Source organism: Alternaria rosae (genome assembly GCF_020736505.1).
Source record: "Alternaria rosae strain MPI-PUGE-AT-0040 chromosome Unknown BKA58scaffold_1, whole genome shotgun sequence".
NCBI lineage: Eukaryota > Fungi > Ascomycota > Dothideomycetes > Pleosporales > Pleosporaceae > Alternaria > Alternaria rosae.
In genome coordinates, this window is record NW_025763570.1 from 2125077 (window position 1) to 2139102 (window position 14026).

The window sequence follows — 14026 nt, forward strand, 5'->3', positions numbered from 1 at the left end:
ATGATGCTGTTCTCTATTCCGGAATGCGATCGCTAACTGTGCATGTGTAAAGGTCCAATGGCGCCTACAACAGATAGCAGAGAACGCCTTCAGAGGCGTACGTGCAGAGGAGTGGTCTTCCACCATGCGCATTGCCAACACGCAGCCTCTGCCCGAGTTTGACGACATGCACACCGTCAAAGTCGCGAAAGACATCAATAAGAACGCTACCGAAAATGCCAAGTGAGTGCTGTAGTATCAAAGCAAAGTCGAACCCAGAGCACGAGGTCGAACTTGCGCTTATGCTGTTCCCCAACCTTCAGCCCGCCTGCGCCGCCATCGCTTCATGCTTCGTTGCTATCGGCGGCCTTCCTGAGCAGTGCTTTCCTCGATCGACTCAATATGTCATCGCCCAGATCGAGCGTGCATGAAGAGCGTCAACCTTGTAGAACCTGTGGAGTTTCCTCAATTCGCCATTCTTCATCGCCACAGGAGCAGTACAAATTGCTGCGTAATTCGTACCGGCATCCCCAAGCACGCCGGATGCGCCTGCCGCCCAATGTACACAGGGGCAAAATCTGGCCCTTGGCACAGCAGAGCAATGCATCAATCGGGTGGTATCAAGCAGTGGTCGACGTTAAGATGACCATGTTCAGTGCACTTTTATTGACGAGAATACGGGTGAGCGAGGAGTGGTGAATCTTTCATACTTGCCAAACAACAGAGACTCTCAGTGTGGAGCCCCACGACCGCCTCGTTTGTCAGCGGGACGTATCAGCCGTGCCGAGCGGGCTTTTCTGGGCGACGTGCCGGCTCCGCTCGCTTGATGAGATGCACGTGACTGGCTGAGAGTAACCATGTACATACCTTGGTAGTCTCCGGTGTAGGTTGCTAGTGCAAGGCATACTATTCAACATGGTTCTGTTAGTGGGATGAAGTAGTATGAATACGAATAGGATGACTCAATACATACGTCTGATTGGGAGGTCCATCTGCTGTGCTGCGCGCGTGTTTGAAATTGCCAAGACGTCAGCCTCGAAGCCTACAGGGCTGTGTTCTTGATGCTTTGACGTGAGAACCAGCGCAGATCACCCAGCTGTGCTTATTAGAGCCACGGTCTCTCCATTTCCTTCGCTTCCGAAGTGAGTGAGTACCTATCTCCTTTCGCTAAGAAGACATGTCAACGAATTCATTTCAAACTCACGGTGGCAACGAGGAGAAGGCGCCGCTGTACGCGCTTTCGCAGCCTATCATCCCAGAACCCGACGCTCCTCCCGCCGATATTCGCGAGTTCCTGACTGGAATCCTGGCTGTCTCGCGCAGACTCTCCCACGAACATGCAAGCGCCATAGCGAACAAGTGGAAGCTTGGCACCGGACGCGAATTACGCGAATACCCCCCGAAGATGTATCTCGAGATCTTCGGTCCGGAAGAGGGATGGTGTGTGTATAGAGAAGTCAAGACCAGACTCCTCAGCAAGAAAGACCAAGGTGCACTACCTCGTGACACTCGTGCTTTCCTAAGTATGTCCCATACATGCCGGCATACTTACAGCTCGGTGCTAATCAATATCACAGTTGGCGCAAGTATCTTCTTCATGGTATCAGCCTACTATCTGATTCCTGCGTTCTGTTCGTCATCACGTGCGCTACCTCTGCGGGCGATGGCTTTTGTGGCATTCTCTTTGTTTGGTGGTGGCGGCTTGATCTGTGGCGTGGCCGCCGTGCAATCACCACGCACTGTTGACGAGCAGGTCGAGCAAGACCTCATAGAAGCATTCGTGGGAGGAGATACAAGTTCCAAGAGATAGCAGAGCTTGGAATGGTTGTGCGTTGATAGAGAAAGCAGCTCCGGGAAATAGGCGAGCTCTGCATGAATGCTATTAGAGGGAATGACCGGGCTGTCGCACTACCCCAGCGGTTAATACCCGGCTTCCCTTCGAAACTGTTACTTCCTTTTCCTCCGTTTGAGACAGCACCATGTTTGGCCCGCGGAGCAATTTATATCGCATGATGCCCCTGAACTAATAAGTGTCAGATTTCTGGCCGACGAACGGCGACATGTTGGGTTGAACCGAACCGTGCCTGCCGTTACTCGCAACGTCATGCTTGCCAGCCCTATAAACGGCCCACCAACAAAGACCATCTGAGCACGAGCTGGAAGACCAGAAGGCACCCGCATCAGTTCGTTCGTAAAGCGTGTCCGAGGTCATTCGGGCCTAGCAGTTGAGGACTTGTAGATCTTATCGCGTTACCAATCTGTCAATCGCGACTTCCCGACAGTCCTCGCGCCGCGGACACGACCACACCATTGGAGGAACAACTCTGTTCCCTCGAACGATGAACTACAAGTAGCGAGCTGAGATGTAAACGCCTCTTAGACTTGTTATCGCAGCTACCGAACGCCAGGAACTGAGTTACCAAGCTTTCCGACGCGCCACTTTTCGCCGCTAGTCGCAGAGCTTATCCCACCTGGTACCATATCCGATGCCCAGAACACTGGATAGGCCTACCAACCCCCAAATGTCGACTTCTAACGCCTATTTCGGGAACGCTGGGTTTTCGCAATGGCCTCGTGGTCCAACATGGGTCCAAGGGTTCTTCTCCAGGAAGATTTTCATATCCACAACACCCTGGTCCTTAGAGCTCCAGACTGCCGATGCACAGGTGGATCGTATGTACAACACACGGCCTACTCGATCAACGCCGGGATGCTACCTGCACTCTCGGTACCGATTCTGTTTACTCACGAGTACCGTCGCGGCTCGATGTTTAAGTCTCGCCTTCAAATTGTCCAGGCTAGCGGCCCTTTCGTGCGGTGAAATTGGCCGGACCGACACTGAACGTAAGCCACGTCGCGCTAACACGCGTGGAAATTCGTCAAGCAACGGGCGACGCTTCTAAGATTATTCCTCCCCAGACGAACGCCACACAGGAACGGTCGTAGCCTTACCCTAGTTCTTTTGGCATCTTACTTTCGTTCCTGCATCCTATGCCCGTTAGTAGAGGCCGCATGACTCTAAAACCGGCACCATCAATATTGATGAACGAGACTATCATCCCGACATCAGAATGTCATCAGCGATGGGCTTGACCAAAGCGGCTTGCCACGGTAGGCATCTCACACGGCAGCAGCTATCGATTGTGGCTTTTGTCCCCTGGCCTCTCTGAAGAGACCCACCGGCTATCTACCCTGTCAGATGTACCTACGAGTCGGGCGACAAGCGTGAAAGCGGGTTTAACGAGATGTCAGATTGTAATCGGGATCCAGACCACGTTGTCGTGGTATACCCCATTCGGTGTCAGCCCCGTGAACCCTTGGTGAGGATCATCGAGCTTAAGTACCATCTAATATCAAGTACTCCCGATTTCTATCGATCACCTCTCATCCTCGTCGATTGATCGTCATTCGCTATGCGTTCGTTCGCTGTTGCCGCTTTGCTCGGGCTTACGGCTGCTCAGAGTAGTGCCTCTAATGCCACTTTGAGTATTGCGAGTCGTTCTTCCATATCGCCAACGCCTCTGACGACCACTTCGGCTACCTTGACGGGCCCCAAGTCGATCATTACTGTTGCCACCGATGGATCTGGAGACTATACCGCCATCAACGTAGCTGTAAAGGCTGCACAGGATAGCGGTATCGCCACTGTCTCTGTCCTTCCTGGAACCTACTCCGAGGCCGTCACTGTCATCGGACAGGCTACTGTTACGATCGCCGGGCCCTCTCCTACGGCTTCGGATGATTGGTCCGAGAACAAAGTCACAATCGCTGCGACTACTGTCCCATTCAGCATTGGTACAGATAAGATCAAAGGTGTCACCGTCCGCAACATCAACATCGTCAATTCAGCTGCTGTGGGTCCAGGAGCCAATGCGGCGACAGTTTCGCTCAGAGGAAGCAATGTTGCTTTCTATGGGTGCTCTGTCATCTCACCTGGTGGCACTGTAGTCTCAGCTACCTACGGAACGGCCTTCTTCGCCAATTCGTACATCGAGGGCTCGAATTATCTCTTCTACAACTACCCGACTATCTATCTTTACAAGTCCACCATCGTTCCTCTCAGCTCGAGTGCTCTTATCGTGTACAGCAAGGGTGGAACCCCTAACGGAGGTACCTTTGCGAACTCCACGGTCGTATTCGATTCGAGCTCGATACAGCAGAAGACAGGATATACCAACAACAATGTATTTTTGGCGGCTCCAGCCGCCGACGGTGCAGTGGCAATCTACCGGAACACAGCAATGGGAAATCTGATTGCCACTGCTGGGTTTCACCCCTCAGCGGCTACCACTCCATCTTTCTACGGCGAGTTCGCTACCACCGGTGCCGGTTCTTATAGCAAGAACGCCGCAGCTCGTCCTAGCTACGATGTCCTCCTCTCGGCCGATCAGGTGTCTCAATTCACCATCGACAAGGTCTTTGGAAATGCGTTCTATCCTTACGCTAGCTCTTCGCTTGCATGGGTTGATCAGAACGTTGTTGCGTCATTGAAAGCATCGAATGATGCTCAGATTGCTTCCGCTTCATCTGCTGTGTCGACTGCTTCTTCCACCATGTCTCCATCAATTTCATCGATGGCTTCGCTGGCCAGTACCGCCAGTTCCAGCTCCATCTCGAACGCTACTATCACTGCTTCCACAACGACCAGTGCTACCCCAGTAGCCTCTTGCATAATCGCAGCTGCGTCCCCGACTTTGATAGTCTCCAAGACACCCGGACCATGCGAGTTCTCGAACGTCACATCCGCTATCAGCGCCCTTCCCAACGACGGCAACCCATATACTATCAAGATTGGCGCGGGTACATACGTTGAGCAGCTTTCCATAACACGCAAGGGAAAGGTCACCTTGAGGGGCTTCACCGATTTCACGAATGGTTAGTAATATCCCTGTACGAACTGTATGTGAGACAAACACTGACTTCATACACCAATCTTTAGATTACACACAGAACGAGGTCCGCATTGAGTTCTCCAGGGGTGAGCTTACCAGTGCTGGTAAGAACGAGCAAACACCCGTCGTGTACTCCAAGCCTAGCGGCGATTCAGGAATGGCCCTATACAACATCGACTTCGTAAACACATATCCTCAGACCTCGAATACCGCAGCGCTGGCTGCTGACTTCTATGGCGCGAATATTGCTGCCTATGGGTGTTCTTTCGTCGGTTTCCAGGACACTCTCCTCGCTAACAAGGGTACACAAGTGTTCAGCAACTGTTATGTTGAGGGCAGTATCGATTTTGTTTGGGGTTTCTCTACTGCATACTTCCATCAGTGCATGATCGTTAGCAACACTCCTGGTGCTTTCATTTCTGCACAATCCAGGGCCACTGCAGATGCCCCGGGTGGATATGTATTCGATTCCTCCGTCATTACATACAGTACCACCTACGGCAATACTTTCGGTACAACGTACCTCGGTAGACCTTACAGTCAGTTCTCCATCGCTATCTACATGAACTCGTATATCGACAAGCATATCTCTAGCGCTGGATGGACCGTATGGCAGACGAACAACCCTCAGACATCTGGAGTTACGTTTGGCGAATACAACAACACGGGCCCTGGCAGCTGGACAGACACAGCCAAGCGGGCCGACTTTGCCACGAAGTTGACAGCGTCTCAGGCCGGGAAGTACACGCTTGCTGCATGGATCGGCAGCACGGCATGGTTAGACATGGATGCGTACAATGCGATCCCTTCGTACAGCCTCACAGGCCCCACGACTACCTCGCCATCACCATCTCCATTTCCATCGCCTTCCACCAACGGCACCGCAACTGGACCAACTACTACTGCAACTATCAATGCCCATCCTGACAGCGGCAACGTGCCGCCCCTAGGCGCTGTGGTCGTTTCCAAGGACGGCAGTAACGGTGCTACGTATACCAACATCACTGCTGCACTCGCTTCACTTCCGCAAGATAAGACGAACCAGACCATCTTCATATACCCAGGCACCTATAACGAGCAGATTCCGTCAGTCAACCGTCCTGGTGCCGTAAGGATCATAGGGTACACCACAAGCAATCCTGGTCAAGCCTACAAGGACAACCAGGTCACCGTCTCCTTCGCTCGTGGACTTTCCGTCTCCCCACTACCCGTCGGACACTCAAACGCGGAAACATCCGTCTTCTCTACTGCATCAAGCAGGATTAGCATGTACAACGTCAACATGATCAACACTGACAACCTCGATGGTGCCGAGCCTAACTACGTAACTCTCGCGGGCTCAATCTACGGCAACGACATCGCCTTCTACGCTTGCTCGTTTGATGGTTGGCAAGATACTCTTCTGAACGGGGCTACTGCTGGTTACCAATACTATGAGTCGTGCTACATTGGAGGTGCCATCGACTTCATTTGGGGCTACTCCAAGGCATACTTCAAGGGATGCACGATTGGTGCGAAGCGCAAGTCATCGGCCATTACTGCCCATAGCAGGAAGTCGAGCACCGATATTGGTGGCTATATTTTCGATCAGTGCTTGTTCACTGCCGCTCCCAATGCAGTCGATGATCTCACCAACAAGGTCTACCTCGGTCGTCCTTACTCCCAGTATGCGCTTGTTGTCGTGAAGAACTCGTATCTCGACGCTACGATTATTCCTGCCGCATGGAAGATCTGGTCTGTGACTGACCCACGTACTGATCACGTCACCTTCGCCGAGTTCAACAACTCGGGCCCTTCGAACTGGGAGCAGAACGTTGCTGCTCGTCAGTCCTTTGGATATGCTACGCTACTCACCTCGGACACCTACTCTTTGGCCTCCGTTATGGACTCAACAGAATGGATTGACATGACCTACTTCAACTCTATCGTCACGCCGCAACCCTCTGCGCCCATTGTTATACCACCTGGACCCATCGTAGTCGGCGGCAACTCTACTTTCAACGGCACGACTCCACCGGCCGATGCTCTCATTGTCTCCAAGACACCGATCGCCGGTGTTGTGACGTACGATACCATCCAGGGAGCCCTTAACGCTGCGCCAACTACGAGTAAGACGAATGCTACAATCTTCATCTACCCTGGTACCTACGAGGAGCAGCTCATCATTGCCAAGTCCGGTCATACCATCTTCCGTGGCTACTCTGATTCGACCGATGACTATTCCAAGAACCAGGTTACCATTCAGTTCAGCCGCGGTGTAGATACACAAGGTACCTCCGGTAGCAATACGGACGGAGCGACTGTCTACGCAAAGGGCAACTACTTCCATGGTTTCAACATCAACTTCAGAAACAACAATGGCACGCAGCAGAACATTGCTTCGCTCGGCTTCGCTGTTCAAAGCAGCAAGTTCGCCGCGCTGTATGGATGCCAGATCTACGGTAACCAGGATACTCTCAGCGTCTCTGGTAATCTATTCACTTTCAAGACCTACATTGAGGGTAACGTTGATTTTATCTACGGTAGTGGATCTGCGTATTTCTTAGATTCGACTATCGCCTCCAACGAGGATGGTATCAGCATCACAGCTCACAAGCGTACGACCAACACAACTGCTGCGGGCTTCGTGTTCGATCAGTCAAGGATCGTGCCTGCACCCGGATCTGGGAAGTTTAGCAGCGTCAGCCTTGGTCGTCCATGGAACAGCTTCTCTCGTGTTGCGTATGTTGGCTGCTACCTCGACGCCATGATCAGCCCGGCTGGATGGTCGCAATGGTCAAAGACCAACCCGCAAACTGATGGTGTCACATACGGAGAGTACCACAACACTGGCCCAGGTTCTGACATCTGCAAGCGTGCTACATTTTCCAAGCAGCTTTCGGACACGGATGTTGCTCAGTTCCAGCTTTCTTCTTTCTTCGCGACGACTGCGTTCATTGATTTCCGATTCGTCGATACTCAGCCTTTCGCGATTGGCATGGGCTCGCCACAGGTCTGCAGCACTGCGTCCTCGTCCCTCGTCTCATCTTCGTCACTGTCAGCCAGTGTTACAATGTCTAGTATCAGTCTCACCTCTTCGAGCAGTCTTCCGATGGTTACTGCTTACACCACGACTACCGTGACAGCTCCGCTTACTGCAAGTACCTTTGTCACCGCCCCTGAAGTCACTTCGACTACTGTATTGAAGAGTACGGAGACGCTCTCGATCAGTGCCATCGATGTCATCAAGACCAGCACGTTGAAGGTCACTGCCACCACCTCCATCGTTTCTCCCGACGTGACCTCTACTTCCACTTCGGTAGTAACTGAGGATGTTGGCCTCACTGTCACCCCAGAACTTATCACCAAGACCAGCGTCGTCAAGGGTACTGTGACCGAAGCTGGAGTGACAACCAAGGGTGCTACGACTTCGACGATCAAGGGCACCACGACTGTCACCGTTCTGTACACCTCTTCGCCCAAGCCAATTTCAGTCACCGTCAGCGAGGGATCCACAGTTTTCATCACAAGCTCCAAAACCCAGAAGGCAGTTTCCACGACCGTGAAGACTACTATCTCGATCGAGCCGACTACCACCAAGACAACTACCGTGCAACCTAAAGACTCAGTCACGATCAGTAGCACGTCCATTAAGACGACTACAAAGAAGTCCACTACCACGCTCTCTTGCATCCCCACTCGCAGCGCTGAGAAGCTGGTCCGCCGAGGTGCCGTCCTTCCTCGAGCTGTGGCTAGCACAACTACAGTCACCATCAGCACTACGGTGAGCAGCTATGTAGCCACAGCTACGGTAACTCAAGCTGGATCGACCGCCTTTGTCACGGTATCGTCCATCGCTACTAAGACAACATCCCTCAAGGCCAGCACCAGCACAGTCACGCTTACCACCGTGGTAAAGACATCGACTATCGCTCAGGCAGGCTCTACTTACTACACAACGATTCTCTCAACGGAAAAAGTCGGCAAGACCACGACCCTGAAGGCCTCCACCAGCATAGTCTACTCCACTGACCTCGTCACCAAGACTGTTCTTTCAACGGTCACTGAGCCAGCGGTCACGGTCAGCTCTCTCAAGACCACTTCAAAGACTTCGACCATCCTCGCAGCGCAGGAAACCGTCGTCGTAACCAAGTCGAGCGACGTGACTTCCAAGACCACGATCACGCCTTCCGCCTCTACGAGCACCAAGTTTGAGACGGTGACTCTAGGTGGTGGAGTAAAGACGGAGACCGTTATTGGAGCCCCCAAGACTAAGACGGTAGTCGTGAAGAGCAGTGCCACGGTTGTCAGTCTGGTGACGAAGACTTCGAAGGGTGCGGCGGCTTGCACGGGATCTTAGATGATGCCAGAGACTTGTTGTTGGATTCTTGTACATATGTAGTGTGTAATGCTTAATGAAGAGACGCTTCAGTATGATTGTGCTTCCATCTGAGATATGTTGTGCTGAGTAATCGGAGCTGCGTGGGCAGTTCTCGCGGCGGAGACGGATGAGGCTAGCGTAAGCGAGGGGTTCCAGGAGCTTCAGCCCACCAAGCCTCGTGCAGCCCACGTTAGAGGCGCGTCATGGCACCAAAAGTCATTGGGGCCGTCTCCTGCTCCGGCGCGCGGGATGGCGGGGGGCAGCTCAACAGCTACCAATTTTACGCTCGTGCCCCTCGATTGCGCATCCGCTCTGTTGGGCTATCGCCTTGCACACTGACGTCTCCCCATATCATCCGACGCTTTTCCTGACGACTACACCGCTTACTGAACAAGCCCGCGAGCCGTTGGCAGACTCAACAGCGGGGGTCCGTTACTGCACTATCTTGGTAAGCCGCCGCACCCCCGACCTATTTCCAAAAGCAACCTGGGCGGGTGGAGAAGCAAATATCGTGTACAAAAGTGGGATTGGCCGCTGGGCATGGCCATTGAGCTGTTTTCTAGTGTTCTAGCCAGCCCACACGGCCTGTTCGTCATACAGAGACTAACAACCTACGTCAAGGTCCCCACCTGTCGTCCTGAACCCTCGATTTCAGCGACACCACCGCCTCTCTCGCGATAATACCAATTCTTCCTAAACCACCCTCACAACCGCAATCATGGTGCTACTCGGCGCAAGGAAACCGCCCTCCCGCAGGGGTATGCTTCGACCTCGCTATCGTACACAAGGACAGATGGGATAACACCGTGCTAGGCTCCATGGCGGACATGCCCAAGGATTTGAAGGAGCAGATCGACAAGCTTGAGGAGATGTTCGTTGTGAACACAGACAAGCTCAAGGCTATCTCGAACCACTTCGTCAAAGAGCTCGAGAAGGGCTTGTCGGAAGAGGGCGGAAGCATTGTGAGTCGCCGCTCGATTTACGCTCTTCAGGATAGAGCTGACTATGATAGCCCATGATTCCCACCTGGTGTATGGCCTTCCCCGACGGCAACGAGACCGGCAGCTACCTCGCGCTCGACATGGGTGGTACCAACCTGCGTGTCTGCGAGGTTACCCTGACAGAGGAGAAGGGCGAGTTCGAGATCATACAGTCCAAGTACCGCATGCCCGAGGAACTCAAGACGGGAACTGCCGAAGAACTTTGGGGCTACGTAGCCGACTGTCTCCAGCAGTTCATCGAATACCACCACGAGGGCGAGCAACTAAACCATCTGCCTCTCGGTTTCACCTTCTCGTACCCTGTCTCGCAAGACGCCATCGATCACGGAGTTCTTCAACGATGGACAAAGGGCTTCGACGTCGCTGGCATGGAGGGCGTGGATGTTGTTCCAGGCTTCAAGGCGGCTCTTGAGGAGCGCGGTGTGCCAATCAAGCTTGCGGCTCTGGTCAACGACACGACTGGTACCATGATTGCTTCCGCGTATACCAACACCAAGATCAAGATCGGCTGCATCTTCGGTACCGGCTGCAACGCCGCCTACATGGAGGAGTGCGGCGACATCCCCAAGTTAAAGCACATGAAGCTCGACCCCAGCCTGCCAATGGCCATCAACTGCGAATGGGGCGCATTCGACAACGAGCACCAGATCCTCCCAAGAACAAAGTACGATGTCATCGTTGACAAGGAGTCACCACGGCCTGGTCAGCAATCTTTCGAGAAGATGGTCGCTGGTCTCTACCTCGGTGAGATCTTCCGTCTCGTCCTCCAAGATCTCCACAAGGGTAACGAATGCCACATGTTCGAGGGCCAGAACGCCAGCAAGCTCGACAAGCCCTACTCGCTCGACGCTGGGTTCCTGTCTCAAATCGAGGAGGACCGATTTGAGAACTTGCAAGACACATGCGATCTCTTCCAAGAGAAGCTCGGTATTACCTGCACCAAGCCCGAACTCGAGCTTATCCGCCGCCTTGCTGAACTCATCGGCACGCGCGCTGCTCGTCTTACCGCGTGCGGTGTAGGTGCCATCTGCAAGCACAAGAAGTGGGATGAAGTACACGTCGGTGCCGATGGCTCCGTCTTCACAAAGTACCCTCACTTCAAGATCCGCCAAGCTCAGGCGCTCAAGGAGATCATGGATTGGCCTGCCAAGTACGGCAAGGGCAAGAACGACCCCGTCGAGGTGCTTCCCGCTGAGGACGGCTCTGGTGTCGGTGCTGCCCTGATTGCCGCGCTTACGGTTAAGCGTGCGCAGCAGGGTCAGTTGGCTGGTATTCGGGATCCAGACACGCTTCTGGCTATGGTTCCTAAGGATGCGAAGAAGGCTTGATGACTGGACATCACATGCTGACAAATGAATGAATGATAGAATGTATATACGAAATGTGTCACATCTACCAAAGAGTTAGTCATTGCAGGGTGAAATTGGTAAACGTTGTGAGCGTATTCTGAGGCAGATGATGCACAGAAGGCCAAAGAACTGATAAACACAGAAAGCAACGTCGTTCAAGCACCTCACACGCTCTCAAGCATACTGCTCCACCTGCGTCTCGCTCCACTCCCAGAACGCTCTCGCTGTCTTCTTCCCCGTCTCGGACCAATAGTCCTTCCTCAGCGTCCCAACCCTCCCAAACGGCATAACCCACTCGCCCGTTTTGAGCTTCGCAGCATCAGGGGCGAAACCGGCAAACAACTCGGTATACGCACCATTAACAGTCGGGTACAGCATGAAATTGACGAAGAAGTGATGCACAGGATTCATGTTGCGTGCGAGCTCCGACTTGAGGTTCCCCGGGTTAAGCGCCTGCGGCCATTCCTTGTCAGTCGATGGAAAGAAACGTTGGAAGGTAAGTAGTACGAAGAGCTAGAGTAAGGAGGGAGGAATCAAGGAAGAAAGAAAAGAGAGAATACATACCACACTAACCACCCCCGTCTCCCCATACCTCCTCTGAAACTCCAAGGCATGAAACACGTTCCCCCCTTTACTCGTCCCATACTTAGTCCAATTCGCCACGTCCTTCTTATACTCCAGATTGTTCATATCAACGCCGCCAGACGGCGCGCTCATCTGCGACGCAATTGAACTCACCCAAATCACCCTCACACTACCTTTTGCCTCTCTCTTCGCTGTCTCCAGCAAAATCGGCGTGAGCAGCTTGGTGAAGAGGAACGGCGCAACGCAATTTGTCCCGAGTTGCAGTTCATAACCTTGTTTCGTCGTGCTTCCCACCGGAGGCACCATGACGCCTGCGTTATTGAAGAGAACATCTAGGCGTGACTCTTTTGCCAAAAACGACTCGGCGGAGGCTTTGATCCCGGATAGGTCGTCGAGGTCAAGATGGAGGTAGTGTAGTGTGCCCTTAGATTCTGGACATGCTTCTTTGATCCAGGATATCGCTGCGTGCGCTTTTTCGGCTGATCGCGCGGCGATGTAGACGGTGGCGTTGTGGGTGTAGAGGAGGCGAGATAGCTCTTTACCTATGCCCGCTGAGGCGCCTGTTACAATGTAGACCTTTCCGCTGAGGTTGGGGAGTGAGGTCTCGGTGAAGGAAGGGGCGGGGGGGAAGAATTGGCTGAATCGCTGGCCCATTTTGGAAGGCGTGGTGGTTCTGTTAATGGATAAGTTAATGATGGAGATGTTCAGTAATCGTGAGAGGGCAAAAGATATATATATACTCGTTTACATCGTGAGAGCAAGTTTATCCCGTTCCATCGCATTGGTACTTCGAACGGCCCGTTGCTCAGCACTCGGCTTCACCGCGGCATGATTGTTACACCAGCCATCCATCCTGTAAGGTAAGCCTATGGGAGGCCGCGAACCTTGATGGCAACTTGCGCTATCACGATACACTTCGAATACGCCGTATCTCCCTCAAGCGCCGTATTTGGTGCGTCCCGTGGGTGTGATTCGGAGTTAGGACGAGCTGCGCGGCGGAGTTAATGATCTGGTAATCGGACCGTTATGCTTTCAAGGTTCATGTGTGTGAGTAGAGATGCGAAGTGGTGTTGCCGTTGACGACACGGGCTCCATCGACAAGAGTTCATCTTTTACGGTACGGCCCTTTTTGCTATGTCCACGGCTGCTTGGGAGAGGTTCTCACATGACCTTGTAGGCGTAGGAAGGAAACTGGAAACTGGAAACGGCTAGGTACGAAAGAGAAGCCTTCTTTCTTTGGATGATAAGCTACCTAGATAACGCCTTGACATATCCTCAAAGGTCCTCGCTGTCTTCTTCAACTCAGACGTCTCCCTCCCACATTCTTAGCCCCGCCATTCTCTCCATTCGCACCTCGTTTACAACCCAAATCGATTCCAGATCACAATTGACGTCCATGTCTTGTGACTAATTCTCAATAAGGCAGCAAGCCCAGCAGTCCTGCACATGTCAGCTCAGTCCCAAGAAGTATCGCTGCGAATCGAAGAGTCGATAGTTACTTACACCGAGTTGTGCAGGTTCCTACTAAGAGTTAGCACAAAGTCACTCTTTTACCAGAATCGGATCCACATACCCACAGCTCACCACAGGTGGTAGGCGGCTCTGCAGCGCATCTACGATCGCAAACCCTGGGCGGTGGAGTAGCAAGAGCAGCACGCGCTGATGGCGGTGGTTGCGTGGGACGGGTGTAGTGTTGCGGCTTTGCAGCTGCAAGGGCGGCGATCAGAGTAATAACGACAAAGGTCTTCATGCTGACTATGTTGATCAAAATTATGGTATGCGTGAGGGTGAAAGATGAGGACTGAGATTAAGGGAACGTATGTAAGGATATATACATACTCGCTACCAGAAAGGCGCCCA

At 52.9% G+C, this 14026-nt stretch overlaps 5 protein-coding genes across 5 annotated transcripts; 3 read left to right on the plus strand and 2 right to left on the minus strand.

The window, feature by feature from the left end:
• Positions 1–1049: 1049 nt before the first annotated feature.
• BKA58DRAFT_372699 (uncharacterized protein) lies at positions 1050–2079 on the plus strand. The gene is made up of 2 exons (XM_046169155.1): positions 1050–1502; positions 1557–2079. Exons 1-2 carry the CDS (start codon positions 1157–1159, stop codon positions 1787–1789), a joined length of 579 nt encoding a protein of 192 aa, XP_046030968.1. The 5' UTR covers positions 1050–1156; the 3' UTR covers positions 1790–2079.
• A 1313-nt stretch (positions 2080–3392) lies between these two features.
• BKA58DRAFT_396416 (pectin lyase fold/virulence factor) lies at positions 3393–9210 on the plus strand (the record flags this gene model as incomplete). Its single annotated transcript, XM_046171356.1, has 2 exons — positions 3393–4854; positions 4919–9210. 2 exons carry the CDS (start codon positions 3393–3395, stop codon positions 9208–9210), a joined length of 5754 nt encoding a protein of 1917 aa, XP_046030969.1.
• Positions 9211–10049: 839 nt separating this feature from the next.
• BKA58DRAFT_306013 (hexokinase) lies at positions 10050–11560 on the plus strand (the record flags this gene model as incomplete). The annotated part of the gene is made up of 2 exons (XM_046167088.1): positions 10050–10193; positions 10244–11560. 2 exons carry the CDS (start codon positions 10050–10052, stop codon positions 11558–11560), a joined length of 1461 nt encoding a protein of 486 aa, XP_046030970.1.
• A 97-nt stretch (positions 11561–11657) lies between these two features.
• BKA58DRAFT_13369 (uncharacterized protein) lies at positions 11658–13146 on the minus strand. The gene is made up of 3 exons (XM_046164453.1): positions 12907–13146; positions 12146–12839; positions 11658–12034 (listed from the first exon to the last, which is right to left on the minus strand). The coding sequence occupies exons 2-3, from the start codon at positions 12818–12820 to the stop codon at positions 11756–11758; spliced, it is 954 nt and encodes a 317-aa protein (XP_046030971.1). The 5' UTR covers positions 12821–12839; positions 12907–13146; the 3' UTR covers positions 11658–11755.
• Positions 13147–13615: 469 nt separating this feature from the next.
• On the minus strand, positions 13616–13916 carry BKA58DRAFT_433863 (uncharacterized protein; the record flags this gene model as incomplete). Its single annotated transcript, XM_046173228.1, has 2 exons — positions 13616–13687; positions 13740–13916. The coding sequence occupies 2 exons, from the start codon at positions 13914–13916 to the stop codon at positions 13616–13618; spliced, it is 249 nt and encodes an 82-aa protein (XP_046030972.1).
• Positions 13917–14026: the final 110 nt, after the last annotated feature.

Coding starts and splice junctions, on each gene's coding strand:
- BKA58DRAFT_372699 (XM_046169155.1), top strand. CDS start 1,157: ATGTCAACGAATTCATTTCAAACTCACGGTGGCAACGAGGAGAAGGCG. Junction 1,503..1,556: donor TGACACTCGTGCTTTCCTAA/GTATGTCCCATA, acceptor TCAATATCACAG/TTGGCGCAAGTATCTTCTTC.
- BKA58DRAFT_13369 (XM_046164453.1), bottom strand. CDS start 12,820: ATGGGCCAGCGATTCAGCCAATTCTTCCCCCCCGCCCCTTCCTTCACC. Junction 12,035..12,145: donor AGACGGGGGTGGTTAGTGTG/GTATGTATTCTC, acceptor GAATGGCCGCAG/GCGCTTAACCCGGGGAACCT.